This window comes from Trachurus japonicus, chromosome 7, assembly GCF_045865225.1.
Source record: "Trachurus japonicus isolate A0001 chromosome 7, Traja_1.0".
Lineage (NCBI taxonomy): Eukaryota > Metazoa > Chordata > Actinopteri > Carangiformes > Carangidae > Trachurus > Trachurus japonicus.
Window position 1 is genome coordinate 25,898,347 of NC_140913.1, and position 26,838 is coordinate 25,925,184.

Here is a 26,838-nt window from a genome sequence, read left to right on the forward strand (position 1 = left end):
CGAAGTCAGATACACTTTAATGTCTTAGTCCTGGAGGATCATCTCTTACCACTATGTTGTTATGGCACATAAATCAGTTGCCAGGGACTTGTATTGTGCGATTAAAAGCTTTGATACCACACAAACAGAATAATTACATGCCCGTGTAATCATGTTAGTACTTTAAGAATATCATTTTCCAGTCTCCAGGGTTGATTACAGTCTTCCACAGATTTTTCAGGAGAGGAATTTTCTTTTTCTATTTATTAAGTCTGTTATTAAAAACACACAGTCGATTTAAAGTTCCTCCTAAAATAAACTTTGGACTTTTTACTTAATATAAAGTGCAAGGTTCATTCAACTCAGTATTATTGTGACTCGCAAGTGGGGAAAAGAAGCAGTTGTGCCTATAAAGGGAACAATGGGGATGGTAGACATAGTACTTGCAAAAAGGCAAGGCAAAAGTGAAATGGTTGTACTGTACCTCAAGCCTGTAAAAATGTACCATCCTCTCTCCGGGGTCTACTCAAAGGAAGAAAAGGAGCTGCAGCAATTTAGCTCAAGAGCAGCCACCATGACAACTGATAGATGCAGAAATCATTTAAGATTACATGTTCTCCTGAAACCTACAAGTGTGGATTGTTGTCTCTCTTCTTGCCAAGGGGACACAGAGCTGTCGAGAGAGCTGACAATGAAATCTCTGCCTAATTGTTTAGCTTTGCCTGTTGGTCTGTTGAACCGATTCTATTTGGTGACATTTTGAGGTTGCAGTGTCCTACACCAGATGGATGAGGAAGCCAGGAGTTAAAATTATCCACTGACTGAACAAGACTATAGAATAAAACGCTGTGTTAATTTTGTGATATCCTCAAGTAAAAATGACTAATATAATATTTAAAATAATAATAACAACTGTCAGTTCATGTAAATGTTCACATTTTATCTACAGAGACACTGTACCATCTGTTCCACATTTCGCCGCCGCTTCCATCCAAACATAAGAGTGCCACACTATCTCCATGCTGTCTAATGAGGGTCACAACAAATTCAATACAACTCACGAGCTGCAAATTCTCAAAATATTGATCACGATCCTTTCAGACAAACAGCAAATTGGTCTCTGCTAGTGTAGCTACTCACAACCGTATTTAATAATGATCTATGATTCAACATCAGGCAGTGGAGGTTCATCACTAACCTTGTTTTCACTTAAAGTCAGGTGGGGGCGTCTGAAAGGATTAGTATTTACGCCGTAGTAGTATTTTTTCCTCCCTCTGTATATTTGAAACCAAGCACCAAAAGGAGTTTGAGAGCAGCCACTATAGGAGGCGCAGTGTGTGTGATGCAGGAAGTCAGGGTACATGGGTAACACCGACTGCTCACTGCTCGGTGCAGCTTCCACAGCGCTGCACAGCTGATAGTCAGAGCTAACCACAGCTTAACAGCCACGAGGAGCTGCTGTCAAACACTTCTTGAGTTTCTCTGTGGGTATGTGTTTTGTAGTTGGGTTAGCAGCCTGCCTACAGAAGGCTTTCCCCCTGTGTGTGTGTGTGTGTGTGTGTGTGTGTGGTGTGTGTGTGTGTGTCAGTTTGTAGCCATAGCCATAGGATTTATTCTGATTAACCTTATTCTTTGTCCTAAAGAGCTTGTTAAGCTCTGAATGTAGCACAGTTATCGGTTTGGTACCATGTGTTGTGTTAAATGCCACTGCACTTATCTTGTTCATGTTCACCAACGTTCACATGAACCTGTCTTGTAACTTGTATCTATGCATGAGAGGCGCAAACTGGGCTTCAGGTAGCCAGTGTTCTGCTTTTTATCACTGGTGTGGCAACTGCTGCCACAGCTTGAAGGTCAAACAGACCTGGGATTCATGCCTGTGTTGTCACAGTTTGGAAAGGAAGACAGTTTAACAGAGGCAAGACATTAAAATCCAAGCAGACAGATGAAAAAATCACCTGTATTATCATTTATCAAGTGACCTATTGGATTTAGCTCCAGACTAATTGGGTCTCATTGGGAATTTGCCACTGTCATGAGATGTGTTGTCGAGGTTGTTGTGATCTGTGTGTGTCTGCACCTTCACTGGTGCTTTTTGCAAAGGAAGTGCCTAACGGATGAATAAAGTGATTTTGATTTTATAGTTGCAGTTGATGGTTATAAAAGCTGCTCAACAGACCGGGATGGCTTAATAGCAGGCACTAGGTTGATAGCCTACTGGTTAATTGCAAATTCCCGCCTATAGATGGATAACAACAAGTAGTTCATTACTAGTAACTGGTGAACTTCACTACTTAACCATTACTTCCTTTCCTTACTGCAAAAAACACATATTTGTTTATTATAATGTGCGTAACTGAGCAATCTTTTTGCTAAGCAGTACAGGTTGAAACATGAGCTGTATTGGTTCTGAATGCTGAATGAAGCATACTGTAGGTGCAGAGGATGAGCATCTCTTAACTGACGACAACAGAGATCTTGTACATCACTCCAACGTACAGATAAATAAACGAGGAATATATACTGCCTGGAAACATTGGAGTTGGCAGCTTTAAATCAGTCAGTCTGGACTATTTGAGATTGAGACAGGCCTGGAGAGAGCACTGATTTTAATGACCTGAAAGTGTGTTTCTAATGGGCTGAATGGATTTGCTATCGATTATGTTCCCGACGCATGCGGTGACATAGTTTTGTGATTGCTGTTGTCGCCCACTGCAAATTGAACTCGGCAACAGACGAGCAAAGGGAACATTAATTTCTCTCGGATGAAAATAAAGATTCCTCTCACTTATCTACACCCATTACATTTAAACTAATTTAGAGAAGTGTGATTGTTTTCTCCCTGATGACAAATAAATTCACCTATGCATACCAAGTACACACTCGCATACTCATAATGTATTCACAGCAGACTCGATCAATACACTTTGGCCATTGATTGAATGCGTTCCGTTGTGCCTTCACTGCTTTTAAATGTAGACTCACTTGTGCATTTTTTGATGCCGGATCCTTTCTTCACAGCGTGCCGACTTAGCTTGCACTGGAAGTTATTCTCCCAGAACTCTGCAAACCAGATATTTCGTCTGTTGTTCTCTAATGTCCGGCTGATGAAGTAGCGATCGAAACCTGAAAAAAATGGATGAGAGGGTCTCTTAGAGTTTAATCTCTCACATTTTTGCATTTGAATTGCAATTCTGTGTGGAGGTAACACACCACCATCCACCCAAAGGCTTTTAGAAGCAAAATATACTGTGTGAAGTCATGATTTCAAATGAGTAAAGGATTTATTGTTCCTGAAAGCCCAGACTAAGAAGCAGGCAAATAAATAAATAAATAAATAAATAAATAAAATAAAATACCAGAGTCAGTTCAAATGAAGTCACAGTGGCTAAATAATATTGGATATTTGAAATTAAATGTGAAGGACTCTCATTTCAGTTGGCTGACTTGGGATTGTGCATCCATGAGATTCTGAAAGCATTATGTAAAAATCCATTTCTGCAACATTTACAAAAGCCTTTGAATAGCATGTAATCATTTAATAGCACTGAAATATACATTGGACTCTGCATTTGTGTTGTTTTCACAGTGCTACATTAAGCCATTACTTTACTCTGACAACTTAATTCATGCTTCACCGTCATTAATTGTCATCACAAATAGAGCATTAATTATTTACATTAAATAAACAGAGCATTCACAGTGATATAATGGTTGTTTATGTCTTTCAGTCTCCCTCCCTCTCTCACTCTCTCTTGTTGACTGTCTAAAAGTCCTATTTACAACCATAAAAAGCAGCAGACTAAGAAACTGAGCAAAGTGTTCTGTCTGACTATCGACCTCTTCCTCCGTCAGACACAATCAGCAGATCGGAGTGTGTGTGTGTGTTTGTGTGTTTGTGCACTGGTCAGTGTTGTAAGCATCCGTTATACAGGGACGTTGGAACTATTTTCTGGGGGGCGCTGTACATTTCTGTACCCCCACCTTAGAGGTCAGACATTTAGGCCCAATTTCCTTCACAAGATCTTTCACTGACTAGTAAGTAGCTTGCAGTGTTTTGCAATTTGTAAGAATAGAAGAGTTTAATTACATTTTAACACTAGGTACTCCAGAAAACATCTCCTCTCCCAATGGCCTACATCAAACAACATACTGTAAATAGTGCATTTCATCACTTACACACTGGCTAAGGAAATGAATGCATACAATGCAGACAAAAGACTGACACTTAGTGCTTTGTTACTAATGGACATTAGAAATAAGCTGCATGTCCAACTTTTTAATCTTAAACTCCTGTAGGTATTGAAATCAATGTTAACAGCTGCATTCATTCTCCTCCTAACACAGCTCTGCAGGCTTCGTTAGTGGCCGTATTGTCAGAGCTAAAATGTGTACAGAGACCAGGAACAAGGCTTTAGGAGGAACACATAGTGCTCCCCCCGCATCCCTACTTCCAAAGTCTATTCCGTTATATGTAGTTTTATACATGTATGTTAAACTTTGATCAGTGAAATTAAATTAGATATTATTCTAATACTATGAATAATGATAATTATTTGCACATTGATAGGAAATTGAGCCACAACTCTTGACACTGACAAAGGCTTGTGCTACCAGTAATGGCTTTAGTGATCTCAGTATCCTTTCCCACCCATAATTGGCAAAAGAATCAAGACACATTGTTGCTAATTGTTCTGAATACCTCTGATGGACTGTCGTTTGGGCAGTATGGTGACGGCGCCTTCTGCCATTTCTTCCTGGTTCAGAATTGGGGAGATTTTGGAGCCCCAGCTGTCTGAACCCACCCAGATGAAATGGCCAGTTTGATTGGCCTTCTTCGCTGCTTGAAGGAGCCGCCTTTAGGACAGAGAAGAAGAGTGATGTATAATTAGACCATGTAATGCTGCATTGTCAAGTGTTTTCACTTGTTTACTGTTATTCTCCATTGCACATACAGTATAGTCACATATCACCTCTGAAAGGCTGTTCCTATTAAAGAGGACTCATAGCTGGCATACAGTACAGCTGATTACATGACTAGAATATTCTATTCTGAGTGTGGACAAAGTTGCACTGAGGCACTTTAGGAGACATGTAAAGCCTCCATAGAGGCTGTATCCATTCCCGGTGCAGGGGAGTTCTTCCTGGCTGTGGCAGAATGACACTCTGGTCACATTTGTCCAGGCTTGTTGCCAGTGGAAGGAAGTTCGGGGAGTCGTAAAAAACTGCCTGCAAGCTCTGCTGTAGCAGCAGAGTTACATCAAGAAAGCGTGAGCACAGCAACATAAAATTTAAACACAGCCACCACCTGGCATGTGAAGCATTGCCGAGCCTGATATTACCCCAAAGATGCTAGAGCAAAAAATCAATATTAAGCATCATTTTGTGTTGTACACACATCAGCTTTTTTCACATGGCAGCGTGCTTTAACATCTAATTTAGGACTTGCATGAAGAAGGACATTATAACCTTGTAAAAATAATTACTACAGGTTTTTGTAGAATGTGGAGTGGGCGGGCAGTGAGTCATCCAACTAACTTTATGTCTCTTTACCTTTTTTTTATCACCTCAAAGATTCATGTTTGATTGGTAAAGGTTTTCCTCAGAGTCATCTCTCCAAAAATTGCAATTATATGCTCCATGTAGGAAAAATGAAAGAAATGGATTTTCCCACTGTCAGGAGATTACATAACAGAGTCATGACTTGACAGTCTGACAAGTCTGATATAAAAATAACAGACTGGGAAGTGAAGGTGTGTCGTCGGGGTCGTGGAGGGGCGTATACGCTTCCTTTAAACTTTGACAGCCCAGGTTGAGTTCCCAACTTACATCAAAGCAACTCTTACCTTTCTGGCATTTCACACAGCATGTTGAAAACATTTGAACATCAAAAACTCCACCTCCCTCCAAAGTCCCACCCACCTCTTCCCCCTGCCTTACCTCCATGCACCTCTCCTGTGTGCGTTGGCAAGGTAATATACTATAATATAGTGTTAGATAGTAATGTTACCGGTAACGGGAAATGCACGAGGAAGATAATGCCATCATGAAGTATTATTGGAGTGGACAATAATCCCACCAGCGAGAAGAGTGGACTGAGATTTACTGCCCCATGATCAAACTGAACACATTACATCGGTACAGCCGTACACATGTGACTTCCTGCGTTAACATATGACAACACTGTCCAGCAGAAACTCCGTGACCATCTTGTCCCTTTTTAGCTCAGGATGAAGCTGCAACAGTCTCTGCCATCGCTCAAAAGCAGAGCAATGTTGACACGAGTTTTGGCTCTTGCTGCATCAAATTCTCTCTTGGTGGTGGCTTTTTCAGAAACAGTCTTCCTTTTCTTGCCTTATTTCCCTGTGTGAGCAGCTGGAGGTGGAAGTGGTGGCCCACATTTGTCGGTCTGTTTTACAAAACCGTTTATTTCCATGTCGGGGGTGGAGAGAGGAGTACCCGAGCGGTTGCGTAAGTACGTTCAGGACGCTCAGATCGGATCATCTTGGTTAGACTCTTCTCAGAACCATATAAGAATTGAAGAATGACGAGTTTCAATCTCTGGTGGATTTCTTTAACATTTTAGTTTGCCATCAGTTTATTAATAGCATTTTAATTTAAACAAAGACAAGTGTAAAATTTCCAGAAAGGTAAGTGTTGCTTTAAGTTCTTGACTGCGAATGAAATTATTATAATATTTCAGTCAAACCATAGTCTAATCTGAAACAAAGTTACTTTGTTATTTGCATCACCTGTGTGGGTTGGCTTTGTAACCCATTAATTTAGTGTTAATGTAAAAATATTCATCATAGAAGTTTTTAAGTGTTGCCTGACATTTTATCCTCCCTATGCCATTAAAAGTTTGAGGCAATGAAAAGGTCAAAATTACATGTTTAATTTTGTGTTATAGTATAAATCTGGTGGAGAGATTAAATGTTAAATTCCACATAATGGCAGTATGAAACAAGCAGCAGTTTAATTCAATTAGTTTGATTAGTTTTTGTTTTTATTTATTTATTACAATCTGTGATTGTCTTACTCGATGTTATGAGGCAATGTTCTTTTCCACCCACCTACCTAGCTAGATTATGAAACCTAACCAAAAATGATTTTCCTTATTTGTAATAACCACATAACTATATAACTAGTTTAGTATCACATTAAACAGCTCCATCATAGCTCTGTTCTTTCCACGTAGGCATGTTTTAGTTCTTATTAGACTGTGGCCAGCTCGCACTGGCTGGGTTCAAGGATAGAGCAGGCATGCAGCGCTAAAATCCCCCTGGCTTTCTGTAATTACTATATATCCAGACTATTACCCGTTATCAGGACCGGATTAAGTCAATGAGCACTGGGACTTCTGCCCTGGTCATCATCAAGAGACCGCCCCAAATCACTGCCCACTTCCACTAGGAATACACTGGCCTACAAACTGGTTGCTGGAAAACATTTCCCTTACAGAGCCACAACAGTGCCGTGTATGTGTGTGTGTTGATGCAGCCTACGGCTAATTAATTAACTCTTAATACACACTGTCTGTCGTAAGCTAATATTAGATAATGAATGTAAATGGATACATTTCTGTCCCCACAAGGAAGGAGGGACACTGCTAATGTACTTTTGTACAGTATGGTCAGGTCCAAATAGATGGAGTCAGCAGATTAAACTATTTGTCACATAGAAAAGACATAAGCGCAGTGGGCCACCATTAGAAATGCCTCTAAGTGTAAATCCACTTAATATAATTCAACTCTATCATAAGATATGGTTTCAGAATAGAGCAGTTAACCCCTGCCTGACACAGCCACAAAAAACAGAAATAGCAGTATAGTAATGTAAAGAGCAACTGGAATTCTGTAGTATAAAGGGAAAATTCGATCTTATCATATCTTTTATGCATTATTATATTACTATGTCTAATATATTATTGGATGAAACACTGTCGCCTCACAGTGAGAAGGTTCTGGTTCAAAAGTATATTTGGATAGAGTTTGCATGTCATAGCCTGGTGACCTGTCCAGGTTGTACCCCCACCTTTGACCTATGTCAGTAGGGATTGGCTTACTCCAAGTCGAGCTATCAAAACTATATTTTAGTAAATGTACTTAGTTACAGTGCAGCACTATTGGGTAGTAGTTCTTTGCAGGACTGCAGGGTTGTGCCATTAAATAGCATTAGATCAGTGTTTTTGTGTTTACAAACTGCTTCCCTTTTTTGCAAGACATTTGTGACAATGCCTTCTCTAAGAAGAATTAAGTAAATGTGAATACCAACAAATATAAACATATCTGCCATTTATAACTTATAAATATTAACATGTGGGTAGCAGAAAAGGGCAATTTAATTTCTCTATACACACAGGAGACATTTGTGACATTTCAGCGTTGACTTCAGAGGCAGCCCCAGGTAAAGACACGGCTAAACAACATTTATCACTTTAGACATTAGATTTTGCAAACTGTTGCTGCTTTACCTCAACTTATCAAACCTTAAGGGGGAAAAAAAGTCAGGTAAAAGTTATTAACTCACATCCAGCTGTGGCTGAGGAAAGTAAAGTTAACTGTTATGTTAATTGACAGCAATTAGGATTCCACTGTGCTCACCTGATGTCGTCCTCGTTTGCAAAGATAATGACCACTCGGGCGTTCGGGTTCTCACTCAGCCGCCGGATGATCTTGTCAAATTCTCCAGGTTTTGGTTCACGTGGTATTTTCACCGACTGTGAAATGCACAGGCCACCTAATTGGAGGACAAAAGAGAAAAGTTTAAAAGACAAAGAAAAAGACACCCACTAGTCTTCTATAAAAGATCAGAGCGGATCTCATTATCTGAGATTTTGACATGAACTGCATATTAATGCTGTAGTTTCAGATGAGTCTTTCTCAAGCTCGTGGTCACACAGACATCTGTTGGAGTCTAGTTTTTTTTTGTTTTTTTAACCCACACAAATCTTTTTTCAGTCCTTGGGACTTTTTTTATGATAGATGCACTATTAAATGTGTACAGGTGCAATATTTCACAGCATGAGGGAAGTAAGGTATTAGAAAAAAAATCTTTCCTCGGACCACAAGGGGCAACTTTAAGACACAGCAACCCATCAATTCAGTTTATGGTCTTGTCAGTGAGGCCGGGGGAATTCGGTAGCATTTGGAAGTACATAAATTTCCTAATTGAAAACTGGTTCCATTCATTTGGAGTCATTGTCCTAATACACAAGTTTCTATTTCTGGATTCTGCTTCTTGGCTGAAGATGGAGCCAGTTTTTAAAGAGTGAAAGAGAAAAGGAACGTGACATAATTAACCTGAATTTCCAGTTTAATCAGTCAATTTATTACACGCTGGTAAACCTACAGTACTGTCCAATGAAATTGATTTGTTTAGTTTGCCTTGCTGGCCAGCACAATACCTATAACTGCAGCAATTCCCCATGCATCAATATAAAAAGAGTCCTCCCCCTTAGAGATGCTCTGGTACTGAACACAAGTCTGAAGACAGCAGGGGACATCCCCCGGTTACCAACAAGCTAAGGTTATTTCCCAATGCAACATGTCAGGATAACTGTTTTGTTGCTCTGCCAAAATGCCACAGAGAATGTGTGCATGCTAATGAATTTCTCTTTCGTGACCCAAAGCAAAGCCAGCCCGATGAACAATCAATGCAGGACTAATACCCTCTAGTTCAGTTCATAGCAGCCAGACTCGCACCATAAAACAAAGCCTGGCCCCGGCTCAGATGCTAATAGGCTGGGAAACTGGAAATATGAGCAAAGAAAAGGGGGATGCCATTGTATTAACAATGATGTTGCACTGCTTTGCTCATGGGTATGAGAAGTCACTTCCGGTTAAATCAGTGCGGCGCCTCAGTCAGTGGCCCTGCGCTATTGTTTGATTGTACTCTGTGGATGAATTTAATGATGTGTTCTTTTTCTTCATAAAACCCATGGACTCACTATATTTCATTGGGCAGTTTTTTGTTCAGAGAGGCTGCATGTATGGATTTCCTCTGATCCTGCAAATCACAGCTGCAAAACAACAGTCCTGGCTTCTACATTCACTTGGCTGGTTAATGGATTAGCAGTCCCTCCACTAGAGAAAGACTCACTCCTGTGTGTTCACTGGCCCATGTCTTGTTATTGTGTGTTGTTTTGGGGGGGTTATTTCCTTGCTTTCTCCTCAAACATACTCCAGACAAGTTGTGGACTTTTCTTTTTCTTTTTCATCTTCAAGCTTGACCCGGTGACATGGAAAAGTAAGGTGAAAAAGACAGGATGCAATAATAAAACACTACGGTTTTCCAACAATGAGAGGAGTTGAAGGGTAAAGGAGTGTCGGAGAGGAGAAACAAAGATATCCAAAAAAAGCAAACAAATTTGCATCCCTTATGGCTGCTCAACCTTAAAAATTCAATCAGTTCAAAAGTGGAAAAAGGTGAGACACCGCTGAAGCAAATGATGCTCGTAGAACTTCATATTGTCAAAGCTATTTTCAGGCATTGGTCTCCATCAGAGCGTGAAGAGTGTTAACAAAAAGATGCTTATACACAAGACAATCAATGCAATGACCTGATTTTACACAGGTGAGCAGCAGATCACTCCCAGTCTCTTCTACAGAACTTAAATATTCAATGAAGTGTTTAAAAGTTATTGTGAGGTGAAATGGTGCAGTGACAAACTTCTATTGCCCTATTGATCAAAGTTTATTTTATGAAGTTAATTTTCATTTATTACTTTTGCATTCTCAGTTTGATCACTCTTAATTTATGTTGAAGGCATTGTCTTCCCTTTTATCTGTTGATTGTGACTGACATTGTGATGCAGGTTGTCCTGTAAACAAATGCTGATGTCTGAATCACCTGTACACCAGCGACAGATCAATGATGATGTGCTATAAATAGCCAGAGGCAGAGTACGTAATAGTAGCGTACAGTGACGACTGCTCTCCAGCAGGACAACGCTGTGAAGTTCAGCTTCTCGTTTGTCATTCTTCTCACTGATTGGTGATAAAACTATTGTTGCAGGCAAAAATATGCAAATGGTGGATTGAGGGCATGTTTATGTCCCTCTTGGACTAACTGTGGGAGTGGAAATGAAACTCAGGCACATGTGCCCATTTCCGCAATGATTGAGATTTATGAAACAGAACCGTGGGTTTTATAATTCTGTGTATGTGTGCGTCATCCTGTGCTCATGCATGTGCTGTGATGCTGAGTGTAAGACTCAGACTCTATACAATTGAAGCTTTTCTCAGCTGACGGCGTTTGTGCATCTTTCTACAATCTACGTGCTCCTCATTGTTGAGTCTTTGATTAAAGTGAGGCAGAGGTTTATCTGTCTACCTCTCTGTGTCATTACACTTACACTACCCAGACAGGCACATGGGAAATTTAGCAGCAGCACAGCAGCAGCTCTCTGCTCTCAGAGACTCTATCAATCATCAGATTCTATGTGTTTGCCTCACTGGTACTTCAGTCCCCCATTCCCCCAGCATCTGCTGTGTGGAAGCAGAGCACTCATCCCTTGCTTTTCTTCTCCTTCTCACATCACCTGCAGCAGACTGCAGCACTGCTTAACCCCCGGAGAGAAAAGGAAAGGAGAGGAGAGGGGGGGCCTGGGGATAAGAAGCCAACCTCTGGGAGTTGAAGCACATTCAACAAAGCCCTCCATGAGCCCCAGTGTCGTAGCTCTGTTAGTTGAAGGCTGGACACGGCAATTTGTTTTATTGCTAACACCATCCGTTCATCCGTGCATCTGTCCATCCGTTCCTCTCCAAGCGTCCAATGGTCAAAGACATGGTCCCCCGAGTCACGGACCTCAATTCAAACCCAGTGACAGGGAGCAGCCACTGGGCAAAACATTCAGTCCCTGCTCCAGGTATGAAGTGTGTGTGTGTGTGTGTGTGTGTGTGTGTTGTTTCCTCTCTCTTCTGTAGCTAAGCCTGCGCCTCTTTCCCAGCATGCTTCACCATGCTGCACATTTCTTCACAATCAATTGTTTGCATGCTGAAAAGCCTCTCACACCTCGGCCCTGCTCTGCCAAGCTGCTCCAAAATTACATTTTAATACAGCCTAAGTGGCTTTTAATTGGTCTTGGTAATTAGAGGTCTCGCTCATTACATAATTCATATTAACTTTAGCTAAGGAAACAAATCTCTTTACAGGAATCTGATTCAATAAAACACATTGTAAGATTCCACTTCACCACTGGACAGAATGTAATCCACTTTAAGACTCCCATGTGTCTTGTGGCCAAACAACCTCCCACCAGACTCAACCTGACCAATTCCTACCTTCTGTTACTTTAACACAACAACATAAAGAGAAACAATTAAAAAGCAATTAATTACCAGTGTGTGGCAGTCCAGAGAAAAAAAAAACTTTACTGTGTGTGTCATTAGAGACATGCAGCACCATTTGTTGATTAATTGTAGATATGCACAAGTAATTACATGAAAAATTATCTCTGCAGATTAACAGTCAGTGGTTTAAAATCAAAACGAATACCCTATTCCTGCTGAAGGTGAAAAATAATAATTCATTAATCTTCATACTTATTTAGCTTTTCTTTCATTATCCTGATGACCTGTTGCACTGTGCCAACACTCCAATAATCCCTCTGTATGAAGCGAAACATTAAATGTGCTGCCAAACTGAAGCATCCGTTCGTCTGCATCTGCTACTGAAAACTTCATGAGCGGTATATTTCATCCTATACCACTCTAAACATCTGAGCCTCGTCTAAAATCCACCTCTAAAAATATCTGTTGCTGAGGAGACTGTGAGCCACCTCTCTTGCATCTTCCATCGTCAGCCTCGGTCTCTGCTCTCCTAATAGCTCACAACACTAATATTCCTTCTCGTTTGACACCAGTGGGAGAGACAGTGTTGCCATAAACATTAAATATTCCCTTGCACGGTGGTTGATTGCAGCACAGCTCCCATGCTCGGTGAACAGTAATGCAGAAGCACACAAAATATACCCAAGTGGGCGTTGTGGCAAAAGTGCAGGTGTAAAAATAGCCTCTTTATTGGGATGTCCTCGGTGCAAATACCAACACAAGCAGGCATCATTTGCAGCCAAACAACATTAATGACATAAAAAAAACCCAGAAAACTCAAACTGAACGAGTGGTTCTTTTTATGCACTGATGCTCAATCATTTTCAGCGGCAATAGGCCTGAAAAATAGTCACTTTCTTCAACATTGAATGAAAACATTAACGCCCTAGCTGCTAGTCTGGTTGCACAGCAGCATATGATTTATTAGGCAACAGACAGAATCGGTTAATAATTAGAGAGCCCTGTTTGAGCTGCGCACAGCTTTGATTTCCCATCTGCTTTGAAGAGCTATGTGGCTCCATCAATCCACTCCTAGTACTGTATATACTTTCTGGCTGCTGACCAGTAGTCTAATGTACAGCACAGCTAAGCTCGGCCACAGTTGTGTGATCACAGCGGCTCACATTACACAAATCTTCTCACAGGAGATCAAAGTAATGTGAAATGTTGGGAACCAAAACAAGGTGATGTGGATAGTACTTAATAGGGAGATAATCCCCCCCCTCTGATTTAAGAAACACTATATACCAAATGATTTATGCAAATGAGTTGATCAGGGGCTTGCGATAAACTGGCAACCTGATCAAATGTTTTTCTGCCGTCCAGTTCATGCTGGGACACGTTCAGGCCCCTGAGAGGGAAAGGAACTAGATGGGTGGATGGAAATTATTTTAGCCAAGAAAAACAAAGTACAGGTACAATCCCTCAACAGCCCCAGGAGCAAAACATTACCCTAGATGTGCTGTGTTTAAATATGGGTTCATTATCTATTTTTACAGATTGTGTTTTCCCCCTCTTATCAGAAGTACAGCTGCAAGTGGGTGGGTGAGATTCTGTGTGTGAGAGAATGAAACAGTGGGCCTGGATCATTAGAGGAAGCTGAACCTGGACCAAAAAGGCCCAGGTCCAGTCCCCGGTTCCAGGAACCACCCTGCTAAAGTGTCCTGGAGCAAGAGACAATAAATCCCCACCCGCCGTCCCAGAGGCGCTGTTCTGTCACTGCTCTGACACTGTGCTCTCACCTCGCTGTACAGGACTGAGTGGATTAAAAGAAATGAATTTCTCCTCAGGGGACCAATTACAGCATAATATCCTATTATAATTATTATAGTCTGCTGAGCCCTGTATATACCCAAAACTAGCAAATTTTTTGCAGCGGCTTAGATGAATATAACAGCAGCTGTTCACAACTGAACAATATGCATTTTTTTTGTTGTTTTTTTTCCTTTATTTAATAGCATAGTTGAGAGAGACAGGAAGTGGGGAGGCAGACCACAATATACAGTTTCTTTAAAAAACTTACTTGGTAGATTTTAATGCATTTCATTTGAACCATGAGTGGTTCTCATATCAGATTGGAGAAGATGAGTGACCCCTGTATGTCATTACAGTTTCTTTCTTTAGCTTATACTGTATACCCCTTACTGTACCTACTTCATCTGATCAGTGTCCTCCAGCATATGTAGGTTGTGTTGTGAGCACAACATCCAGTTTGTTCATGTAAAATTGATTTCAAACACATGAATGTGTTTTTGTGCATTTTCTGCACAGCCTGGACAACTTATCAGGGACTTGCTGAGTCTATACAGGTTGATATCAGAGAGCAGTGTCAGCCTGGATGTGATGAGCCTCAGGGTTCACTGCTGTGTGCTGCTGGGAAAATGAGGCTGAAATATGGTTTAATATGAGGCTGGTCAGGAGTCAGGTTTCCCTTCTCAGATATCACTGAGCAGCACACAAACTCATGCACACTGTCTGGCTCCTGGTGTTACTACATATTTGTACTGGGGAACTGATTAAATGTATACAGCATGATCAGAGAGAGAGAGAGAGGCCTCTTTTATTGATCTTGACTTTTGATATACCCAGTGGTGGATTTTATGGCAGTTTAATTATTCTGCATAATACTGGAAACTGTATCTGACCATATCATTCATTAATAAACAGGAGGCAAAATGTTATAAGGACCCAGCAATATATTCTAAAATGCTAGTTCACAGAGTCATGTTGTAAATGTTTTGAAGGCGGTGATCTTAGACATCGTGACCTAACTCTAATTAAAACGGAAAAAACTGAGGAGTAAATTAAGTTGTGCCAAAACATGTCGGGGATCAAAGGTCAAATAATGATAGTATAATCACACAGTCACAGTGAATACAACAACAACAACAGCAATATTAGATGTTGTTACAAAAATCTCCCTACATTATAGTTTAATTATCAGTCCTGTAACCCTGCTCATATACTGTATGAAGAAAGCAGTAATCAGTGCTGATAACATGAAAGATTTCAACAGCTCTGATGTTTTTATTCTTTTTGATAACTAACCACACCGTGCCTCTTTTACCTGGCTGTACTATACCACTGGAAAAAAAGCAGCACTGAGCACTGCTTATTATTTTGGTATCAAAGGAGAATATGATGAAACAAAACGATGGGAGGCAATTTGCAATTTTCCAGTTTGCTGTGTTGTCTTTTATAATGGGTTTCAAATGTACTCATGGGGAGATGTTCTGATGCTAATAAGAAAGACATCTACATGGTGATGTGTGAAATTAAATAGGTTTAAAGAAGTCTGAAGTGATTACTGTGATATGTCTTCCTATGGTCTCTGTGAAAGGACTTCTCCACCAATTCTAACAAAAAGATGCCTCAAATAAAATCATCCTATTGACTACATCAGTGATTACAAATTATATTAGAATATTTGTTTTCATCTCATCCTAATTGTGTACTGTAGGTTTTAGACTGTTTTCCTAATGTTCATTCAGTCTCTCATTGTTGCTTTCAAATGCTTCCTAATTTATAGTAATTTTTCAGATGTTGATATCTTTTCAAACACGATCTGCTCTTTTTTTTAATGCTCATAAACTTTCCTTTTCCTTTTTCTTTTTGAGTGATTATCACTCATGAGTGTATTTTTAATTCCGAAAACAAGACAACTGTTTCATTGATTAATTCAGAACTGTCAGTGTGATCTGTTGGAGGCAGATTGCTTTGTATATTCTGACACCTAAACTGGGAACAGGGACTGATTGGCTGTTCAGACTGCAAACATTGCTGTATTAAACAAATACAAAGGGTAATGTTGATTGCTGAGTTACTTTTCAGGAACCAGTGAGACAAATAAATAGCAGATGCAAAGTTTATCAAACATCAAAACACTGATTGAAGATTTATAATATCATGAGGATAAATTTTACAACTGTAATTTTTTTCAATAGATCTTCTTTTGTTCCAATGATTGTACACTAAACAGCAGACATGCAGTGTTACAGTATAGAAATCTACCAGAAATGTGCACTTGCTTGTATTTAATTCAAGGTTCAATGTTTTTTTGCCTGCCCAAACTGCATTATTATTTGTGGATCCCCCTGCGCTGGCACCCCGCTGCACCAACATAGTGAACCAATGCAAATGAATGATGGGGCTGCCTCTTTCTCATGCAGAGCTGAAGTTGACCTGAAACACGTTGTAAACAAACTGTAGTGAGTAAAAAAAATAAGTGGAGCTGGATAATGAAATGTAATCAAATCCTTCAACATTTATATTGTCAGTCTGGATGTTATTTAAGGTTTAGGTGTTAAAACAGCTCAAGCTTTCTATTCTCACTTATTTAAGGCTACCTTTACACTACATGGTTCAAGTGGCCCAGTTCCGATTTTTTCCTTTCAAGTGGCACAGATCAGATCTGTAACATGAACATGAAAATGGGTAAAATCGGAAATTGTAAGAGGCCCTCATAATATGTGGAAATAAATCAGATACTAAAGGGATATTTGCCAATACGTCTGAAGCCTAAACAGACGGGTCGATCTTTCCTGTCGGAGGCTACGTCATTAATAGTAATTAATTCCCGTGCCCACATGTTTCGCTGAACCTCTGTAGCCCATGATTGACACGTGGGGCTGACCTGGACTACCATAGCCAGCTGTGGCCAGCTGTGGTCACTGTCACAGGAATTATTACAGTGTTTAACTTTCATGGTGTCCGCGCGTCTGTTTTTTTCCCTCACTTGTTCTTGTTTTCATATAACATTCATTTATATACGGATCGAGGGCAAGCAAGGGAGTGTGAAAGAGAAACATGAGATTTCACATTTGCCTGAAACAAGCCGATTTGAAATCAAGAGAGGGAGAACAAACAATGTATACAATACATGTGTCCAAGAGGCTTTGTCCCGTCCTCACTACGTGATCGACAGAGGATCGGCAGTTCATATGTCAAGTCAGGTCTGCGAGGAAGCTAACGCGTTGCCACTGTGTTTAGGATTACAACATTTTTGGCTGCACACGGATACCCAGAGGCAAAACTTACTAAAAATGAATTGCATCAAGAGCCATGGCAATTAATTTGAGATAATGTGAATTAATTATAAGAAACATAAAGAAAGGGAGCAATGATGCAACTTCAATGCCACAACAGGTGCAGTACTCTGGAGGAGCTGTTAAATTGAGTCTTATGAACTGCATGGATCTAATCTTCGGTCTCGAAAACAAAGAAAATTTTCCACTCAAGCTTGTATTGATGACTCCGCAAACAATCTGTAGAAGTATATATGAGACCTCAGCAGGGTGGAATTATAGTTACACTCGAGCGTCAAAGTTGATGGATCAACTGAAAGTATTTGTTGGCATGGCTATTTTCCTAAGCCAAATGGCAACCAGTCGTGGTATTACATCTGTCAGCAACTCTGCTCCATATCAGCAGACTGTAAGTCTCAGGGGGGAAATGGACCCACTCTTTATTTATCCCCACAGTGCAGGGGAAGCTCATGGAGGGCAAGAGAGCAGCAGCAAGAGAGCATGTTATTTTGTACATATTAGAGTATTCTTCCCACACTCTTCCTTCTGTTGGATGCTGCTGTAGCTATGGTTTACTACCACTGCAATGTCTTGTGATTATTTTAAAGGTGTTGTAAAACGGTTAGTTAGTTTTGTCAACCAGCGAATTGAGCAATATGATGAACTGTATAAATTCCCATGCCACATAGAAGACAAGACATGACATTAAATCTGAAAACACTGAGTATCAATGGTTCTCAAGGAACTTCATTCTTAAAAATCTGTCAATCTGTAGGTAGAATAAATAATCTTCATGAACTCCAGCTTTGCGTACAACCTTGTGCTTAAAAATAAACTTAAAACCATTGTTGCTGCACCAACAGGGAAGAGTTTTACTTTTATTCACCACCATGACATACATAAAAAACGATTATTTCAACTCGGTGATGTAAGCACAAATGATCCGACTGCGTCGACAGGAGCTTGTGAAATCCAACACTGCCCTATTTTTCAGCAACTGTAGTTCTGAACTGTGTTAATAGCAAAAAAAATGTGTTCAAATGTGGCAATTTAACCTGAGGATACATACTTGATATAAAGAAATTTTGATAATGCATTTTATATTCTTCAGGAGAGAATAGTTATCCCATGCCATTGTTGGCCATTCTGGCAATTCAGCTCCCAGATCCTGAATGAGAAAATGCTACATGGCAACAGGTTCGGGGGCAACTATAAATTAGATTTCAAAATGACTGAATGACATTTTCCTTCACAGTTCAAATGATTTATAAATCAAAGACAGGCCTCTAAGCACTGTGAAATGAGCTTTTCTGCACTCTGGTAAAATAACTCACCTGACAACCATGGGACTTTCCTCTTGCCAAGGAGAATCCACATAGCAAAGCTCTTAAGATGAAAATGTTATTAAACCTTAGCTGAGGAGTTTGAAGTTTACACTGCTGCCTCTCATGAGGAAATGCAAACATTAATGGTGCTGTCTAATCAGGCGTGGGCACGGGTGAAGGACCAGCGACAGCGGGCCTTGAGGTGCGCATTCTCACATTGTCATGGAGCCGCTGAAAGCTTCCCTGGATCTACATCTGATCTGATCATACATATGTCTGATCACACCTTAAGTTTAAATATATTCTTGTAATCACAATGGTTTATTTATCAGGGCTTCAGATGAGATAAATCACCTATTCGGTTTTGCAAGTCTTCTTCATTGTAACCTGCCAATCTGTAAATTATGTTTATAAGTTCAGGCACTGTATCACCCTGTCAGTTTGATTACAGAAAAAACTGCTCAAAAATGAGTTGATGAACATGAGATTAACTGGCAGTGATTCTGTGGATGAGGCATCGTTTCAGCCCGTCCCTGAGCAAAAACACTCGCAGCCTCAGATACTTCATGTTCTCTCTTTTTTCCAAATGTGCTGCACCATCAGACTCTTGAGAGATACCTCAGATACCCTCAGCTGCTTTCTGCAGGATCCAACTACCTAAAGGTCCATCCATTTTGTGATTTAATGTCTTCACCTTTAATATTGCCTCTGGCGAGCCCCAGGACAGCTCACCAGCACACTAGCACACCAGCCAGACATTCAACTTCTCCAAGATACAGTAATGAACCATCCATTGTTGAAATGTTATTGTGGCAAATCGAGGTCTAAATGCCACTGCCCTCACAGTGGAAGAGGTTAAATATTCACAAGAACATCTGTCTCTCCTGCAGTAACTTAACAACTTAATTGTACTAACCGCTTAACTACAGACACAGAATATCTTATTTGCACATTTTGCAGACTTTAACTTTCTACTTATCACATGTCACTGATAAAAATTGTATGTCAAGCCAATTTTAATGCAAAGGATTAGATAGGATAACTGAAAAACTTTAAGCTGATAAACTAAACCCACAGATCTGAGTTTTGTGTTCGGAGAAGTTTGGGATATTCTGCCGTGCACTTTTAGGAAGACTCTGCGACACGATAGAGATAAAGCACATTATGCAAATGGAAGATATGTGGCAGAGTCTTGACAATCGTTTTCTCTCTGCACACCTGCAGCTAAAACCCTTCATTGATTTTCAGACCGTCTGAGGAACCACGTTCCAGGTGGTTAAAAGTAACACAAGGCAGCCCTTGAAAATGTAGCTGTGGCAGCTTTAAAGGCATGAAACCGTTCTCGAAATGCTGCAAACTGCTAATCAAACGCGGTAACAAGGTGGGAAAATTGAAAACTCTTAAATGGTCAGGGCAGTCTAACAATGTCACTGAAGTGAAAAGACTTGAAAGTCTTGAAGAGAAGAGGGCATTTAATCAAAAGGCAACAGTTTGGGTTTCGTAAATCCTTTCTTCCTGTGTTTGTTAACTTCATAACAAAAGTTCTATATGTATATTATATAAAGCACTTTTCCCACATCACAGTCCACTGCATGGTCATATAAGGATAACAGCTGGGTCAAACCCTGGCCACTGTGTGAAATTGATGTAGATGAAAACCGCTCTGCTACTTTTTATCAAAAGTGCCACAAGTCAAAAGTTCACAATGCGTGGTGTTATATATATTTGCATTCAGCCCAGTTTCAGCTAGTTTCAGCCTTTTTATCTGTTTGCCTCTCTCTGACTCTGTTCATTAACAGTATCTATATACACAGTATTTTCACAGTCAAATTTCCAATAACCCTGTTTGCCTTTACATGTTTTTGTGAGACAACAGAACAGCTGCTGCACTGCTAAAATCCTAATTTTACAACTGCAACATCCCGGATGTAAGTTTGTCACTCAGTCAGTTATTTAGAAACCCTCACATTTATTCCTGCCCTGACATTGCGGCCCAGTCACATACAATATGTCACAATGTGAAAAGTGCTGTGGTAATAGGTGGATACAGGTGGAAACACAGTCAAAGGAAATTCCCCTAATGTCTCTTTCAGACCTTTAGAAGCCAAACACAACATTCATCAGGAGTCAATGAGGCCTGAAGCAGGAGGAGCAGCTGTCAGAGGCCTGACAGGGGATCCAGTGTTTGACATGTTGAGCTATGGGGACATGAACCTCCTTCCTTCTTTCATCTCTTCTTCCCCTTATTCGTCTCTGTCTTTTTCACACAAAGTAAACATTGAAAGGAAACAAAGTATATCAATTCTATGGAAGCAACACATTTGCATAATGCTAACACTGTAGTTGTTGAATTGCCCAGCTGTTGCGGTAATTCTTTTTATCGTGGCACAGTGAGCCTGAAAACATGAAATTAATTCATTACACAGACTATAGTGCTTTGTCTTGAACATTGTATCCTTATTATGGCCACAATATCCTAATCTCTATAAGGTGCATCAAGTAATAAGTAACAACCTGTTTGTATTTTCCATAGAAAACATTTTTTTTTAAATATTGCCGAATCCTTCTTTAGACTATTTTCCACTCTGAATTTCAGGTTAATGAGTATTCAAGTCATTCCTCTTGACATTTCCCTCATGACAAAGGGCGCAGTACGCAACCCTCATTTCTAACATTTGCATAATCTCTGTGTCGTCCCTGTGCTGCTCTGTGCTGTCTTTGTACCACCCTTCCTCCTCCTTCTCCTCCTCCTGCCTCAACTGTCACTTAAAATAAATAAAAAATCTGATTAATTAAGATTTGAAATTATCCACCCAAATAATCATAGATATTTGAGTGTTGATGTCCACATCTGGGAGAAGGAGAACACACAGGGAGATGGCACAAAAAAAATGTTACACGGTTCACAATTCTCCTAATACTCTCAGAGCATCACTTCCTGACTCTATAAAATCCACCAAATTTGTCTACATAAGGGACATAATAGAAAGGTGTGCAATATCCACGGAAAGAAAATCACACTACTTTTCACAGGATGAGAATAAAATGACACAGTGCGTCAGCCCCGATTACCGCCGAGGACTGTGGAGTCTCTAATAAGGACACTGGAGGAACAACATCCTTTCAGTGGCACAGAAGCACAAACACAAGTCTACTGAGGGAGCAAAGAACCGTGCATCAAGGACAGTCTCGTATTTAAAGGGTGGCATCATAGTGAAAAACAGCTTTACTCTTCTTCCCTTGTAATCATCTTCCATAATGACACTCCAGCTTTAATCCCAAGGGCCAGTTTGATAGATGTTACACAATGGAAAAGAGCCAAATGAAAATACAGCTACTTTTGAAAATGGCTGTGCACCCTGGAGTTTGGACATTTCAGCGACAGTCGAGCAAATGCAGATGAAATATGTGTCTCTATTGCCCGTTTGACAAACCGTCCTGATGATGACACTATTGAGCGTGGACAAATACACAGGGGCTGACACACTTGGGGAGGCTCATGCAAACAGGTTCTCTGTGTGAAGCCTGCTTGGTCTAGCATTAAACATTCATGCCTCCCTTCCCTGTTCAGAAACTTGACTGTCGAGTCCAAGTCCATAGAAAACAAACCACTGAATAAGCAAAGGCTTTCTTGTTCTGACTATCTTTTGTACTTCAACAGTACACTGTGTTTTGGAATGACTAAAGTATTTTTCCGCATGATCTGCTGTAGTAAACAGTGAATCATATTCAAAACTTTGTTCAAAATGGAACCAGTCAGAAAACTGAAACTGGCAGTGACATTGTAAATGTATTTTGTTTTGTTTTGGTTGGCGGGGTGCACTTTGGTTCAGCTTTCAAAACCCTAAAGATGACAGTAGGAGGGATTTTCTAAATAACAACAAACAAACTTTATCCATCATGATATTGACATTGTTGGTTTTAATGAAATTACTTGTAGATTTGTAACAGATACTGTATCCATGCTCCCGAGAGGGTGGATCCAAATAATTTTTAGGGATGCACAAAAACTCTTTATTTCCACCAATACAGGTAACGATAACATTCTGTTAACATTCTTAACACAGAAGTTAAGAAAGGCTGATGAAGATGTAGTGAGTAAAGATAAATTTAACATTATAGCTCTGCCTCTGACTTAACAAAATAATATCACTGACATCACTAAAGTTATCACAAAAAAGAGCAATTATCAAATCAACTTAGGCAGCGAACAGACTTAAAATGAGTAAGCATTTAATTGTTGGACTTAACTGTGTATTTTGTCCGGTAAAAATCTGTAGTTATTGTGCATCCCTAATGATATTAATGATTTTTTTGTAGTGTCACCAGCAGGTGGAAGTTTCCACTTTTCCACTACTACATGGATTGGCACAGAAATATTGGTGCAGATGTCTGTTTTCCCCGGAGGATGGACTCGAAGAACTTCATTGCTTCCTTCTCAAGTGCCATCGTCAGATTAAAGTAAATTTTGTTTTCACTTCATTTACATAATAGTTCATGGCTGCCCATTCTTTGCCAACAGGTTACTTGAATAACTTCTTTTTAGTAAAATCCACTTGTGACATGGAAGTCAACACAGTCAGTTATGATCCCATAGAGATGATATACTCACCCTGCCTCGATGACACCTGATGGTTTCCTTACTTTCAGTCTCAAAGATAACTTTCAGTCTCACACAGACACACAGATAATGAGGCTTACTCAAATATTCCTGTCAATCAAGACAAAAAGAGCCGAGACTTGCCGAAATCCTGCTCATGGCAGACAGTCGAACATGGCAGCAGATAACGAAAAAATTACCTTCTCCTTTTTTACAGATTGCACAGCTCCCATTGTGTTAAAATAGAACCAGAAATACACTCCCTGCAGACAAAGTATCCACAGGAGTCATGTTTTCTTTTCTATTCATACAAAACAACATTATTTGTTATCCAAGACAAATGTTGAGGTTATGATTTAACTGCAAATGACATATGTTGACGCTAATGCATCACAGCATTGTTATCCTCTGATTTGTTGCAACTGCAGAACAGATTTATGAAAAAAAAATGCTGTTACAGTTGGATTTAAGAGCCACGTACATAGTAAAGGAAGTTTTGGCTGTTGATGGGTGTGAAAGCACCAAATGGAGTGAATGATTCACCATTTCTCTACATAAAGTAGGCTTTGACTGAAAAAGTATAAACTTCGTAAAAATGAACACTGCAAAAGACACTTTGTCAGAGATACTATCTGGATAATCAGAGCTCTGTCAAGGACAGATTTTGTCTTTTCTTATGGATCTATTCATTGCACAATAAGTAGAGAGTACAAAACTATTATTCATGATTTTCATAGCTTAATTTCAACTCATCCCAAACTTATTCTGATTAAAACTCTCCAAAGGACAAGGCCGTCTGAGGATCATGCCAGTCTGCCTTAGTTGTGTTAATTGTTCTCACCCCTTTCAGCTGGAGTTCATGCTTGTTTTCACAGAAACACTAAAGGTTATTCACAACCTTCTCTGAGATATCGACTGCCCCCAGTGTCAAACTGTTTCTGCTCCGTCGTACTGATGCTGAGGCCCAGTCGGTCTGATCAAATGCTGTCTGAGTCTCCAGTTAAATTCTCTTTCCACTTGAAAGCCCAGTAAGCTGGGATCAAATGATATCAGATTCTCTGCCAGCATGACCTTTGTCATCTTACAGCTGACACAACATTTCAGCAGCTACGCCACGACCCCCACGCTCCCTAAAACCACCTCTGCAGATAAACGCAAACCAAGAACTTTGTGAAACTACATGTATATAACTGACCTAAAATTTAAATAATAAAAAAAAATCATCTAGTGGTCTGTTCTCCATTAAAAGTCAAACATAATACATTTATTTTGCTCTATTCCCTTTTGACAGGGAGCGAATGGACAGTCAGTATGTATATATTTGAATGGCTGGACCTTTTTTTGATATTTTGATTATTCAGTCTGTTTTTGTCACATTATGGTTGAAATGTTAACTTTTGTCCTGCAGCCAGCCTTAAACAGAAACAATAAACTGCAGGGTGCTTTGTGGAAAAGGCTAAATTAAAAATGCCATATCATTTATGAGCTCCAGACTACAGTAGCTGTGAAAATGTGACTGAATTTCAGAGAACCCTGGAGAAAACTGTGTAGAAGACACCATCACTGCAATAAACGGGTAAAGTAAACCTCTTCATTTAAAAAAAAAAAAAATCATTCAAAAGTCTAAAACAAACAAGGATATATTTATTGAATCCTTTGTGGAAATGAATTGCAATTTAATTTTGAGTTTGAATGATGATATTTGTCTTGTTAAGACTTACGACTAAATTATGCATGAAATGTATGTATAAAAACATTTTTATTCGACTGGTGGAAACATTTTACTAAGCTCTAATGGAAAAAAAGCTGCGAGTGACTCATCCAGAGGAGTTTGTTTCCGAGATGCTGATCATTTCTGTTCTGTTCTTTTACTTCACAAACGGCACAAATTAAACACAATAAAAATAAATCTGAAATTTGGTTCACTAAAGCCAGAGAGTCTGTTGTATTTCTACCTGCATCCACTGTACACAGCTCTGCCATTCAGAAACTAACGCCAGCTTTGCTCCACACAAAAGCAGCGTGATGCGAACGGTGACATTAGGTGGGCGAGACTGCTGCCTCGTATGGCCTTTGGCTGGTTAATGAGATAGAACATTTGGCCAGTTCTGATCTGGCTGTTTTATTATGTGAACAGACAAGTGCAGAACCCATTTAGCAGCCAAATACCTGTGGCTTTGATTTTTGACAGAGTGTGCCTGCTTGTCCTCTGTGTCTCTCACTCACACATAATCAATCAAAGCCTGAACTGGTAGGAGAGGACATTCAAATCGAACAATGCTTCAGCATGTGCGAAGATCATTCCAGTCATCAGATTAGAAGCAGCTGGAGACGAGCTGACTTGACAGATATCTTGTCTGAAAATTCTTGTTTACAATAGAGAGGCGGTGGTGAACGAGTACTGGTGTTTGTCTGGATGCGATGACTTTTCCTGCGATGCTTTTTGGCTGACATGCTGTCATCATTGTCAGATGGTTCTATCGAGGGAAAGTGAATTATGAGGACTTTGGTCAAAACTTTGTCTGTCCTATATTGTGCCCGTGTGACTCTCCTGAAGTGGTACGGATGTTTGATGTGTTCAAAACTAGAAGCCTCCTCTTATTTGTTGTGTCACTTGGGAAATGTTCAATAAACCTGACACGGAGCAGAATTATATAATTTACATACTCAAGCTACTGTACAGTAAGGCATCAGACAAATATGACCTTGATCAATTCTACTGTACTTCCCCACGTGATCAGTGCCATATTAGTCTGCCACCCTCACCGGATGATTACTTCTCCAGTCTGCGTTAAAGATGTTTCTTTACTGTTTTAAGGTACAAGTTGAAAGTGTGTGAAGTTCTGCTTATAAGGTGTGAATGTCCATGTGAGACATTTGATCATGAGTTGGGGTCGTAGAGCATGAAAGGAAAGTGTGAATGTGATTTCTACAGTAGGCACCAAATGACTCAGGGAATGAGCAACTTTAGAGCTGACTGTCTTCAGTGTTTCCCTTATTCGTTTCTTTTATTGGCCTGTAGGCTGCATACTATTGTACGTTATACTGCCATTAATTATAATGACCTTAGATAAATTATTTTTATGACCTGTTACTCAAAACAGTGATTTTTAATCTATCTAACATGCACAGATGTTGCAAGAGTTTCTTCTCATCGATTGCCTGAATTGCAGTTAAATCATAACCCAGGTAGATGAAAACAACACACAACATTAAACACTGATTAAACTATTTTTGATTGTGAAATCTGAAAGACTCAAACTAAAGGAGGTTGGATTGTTAACCGCAACAAATAGCTCTATGTAATAGCGGCTGTATTTTGCAAACTTGACTTCCTAAATTGATCCAAAGACCTTTAAGGCCTCCAATACACTGATTTTATTCCAACTCAACATACCAAACCAACTACCACTACTAATACATAAATCTCACCCACGTAATGCAACAAGTGTGTTGCTACTCTCCCTGGAACCTTAGAAAACCTTTCTAATTAAGGTGCGACCTCAGGAGGCACAATAGTCTGTGACACAATATCACTAAGTGCCATGAAATCCCTCGGAAAGACAAAGGTATGTGTA

At 39.8% G+C, this 26,838-nt stretch overlaps 1 protein-coding gene across 2 annotated transcripts in view; it reads right to left on the reverse strand.

The window, feature by feature from the left end:
• Window positions 1-26,838, reverse strand: part of LOC146984893 (metabotropic glutamate receptor 4-like) — a 185,625-nt gene that overhangs the window by 35,823 nt on the left and 122,964 nt on the right. For both annotated transcript variants that reach the window (XM_085782478.1, XM_085782479.1), the window contains 3 exons: window positions 8,583-8,718; window positions 4,682-4,836; window positions 2,965-3,105 (listed from right to left, as the gene is read on the reverse strand). In XM_085782478.1, coding sequence (XP_085638604.1) covers window positions 2,965-3,105; window positions 4,682-4,836; window positions 8,583-8,718 — 432 coding nt within the window. The remainder of the gene's footprint in view (window positions 1-2,964; window positions 3,106-4,681; window positions 4,837-8,582; window positions 8,719-26,838) is intronic.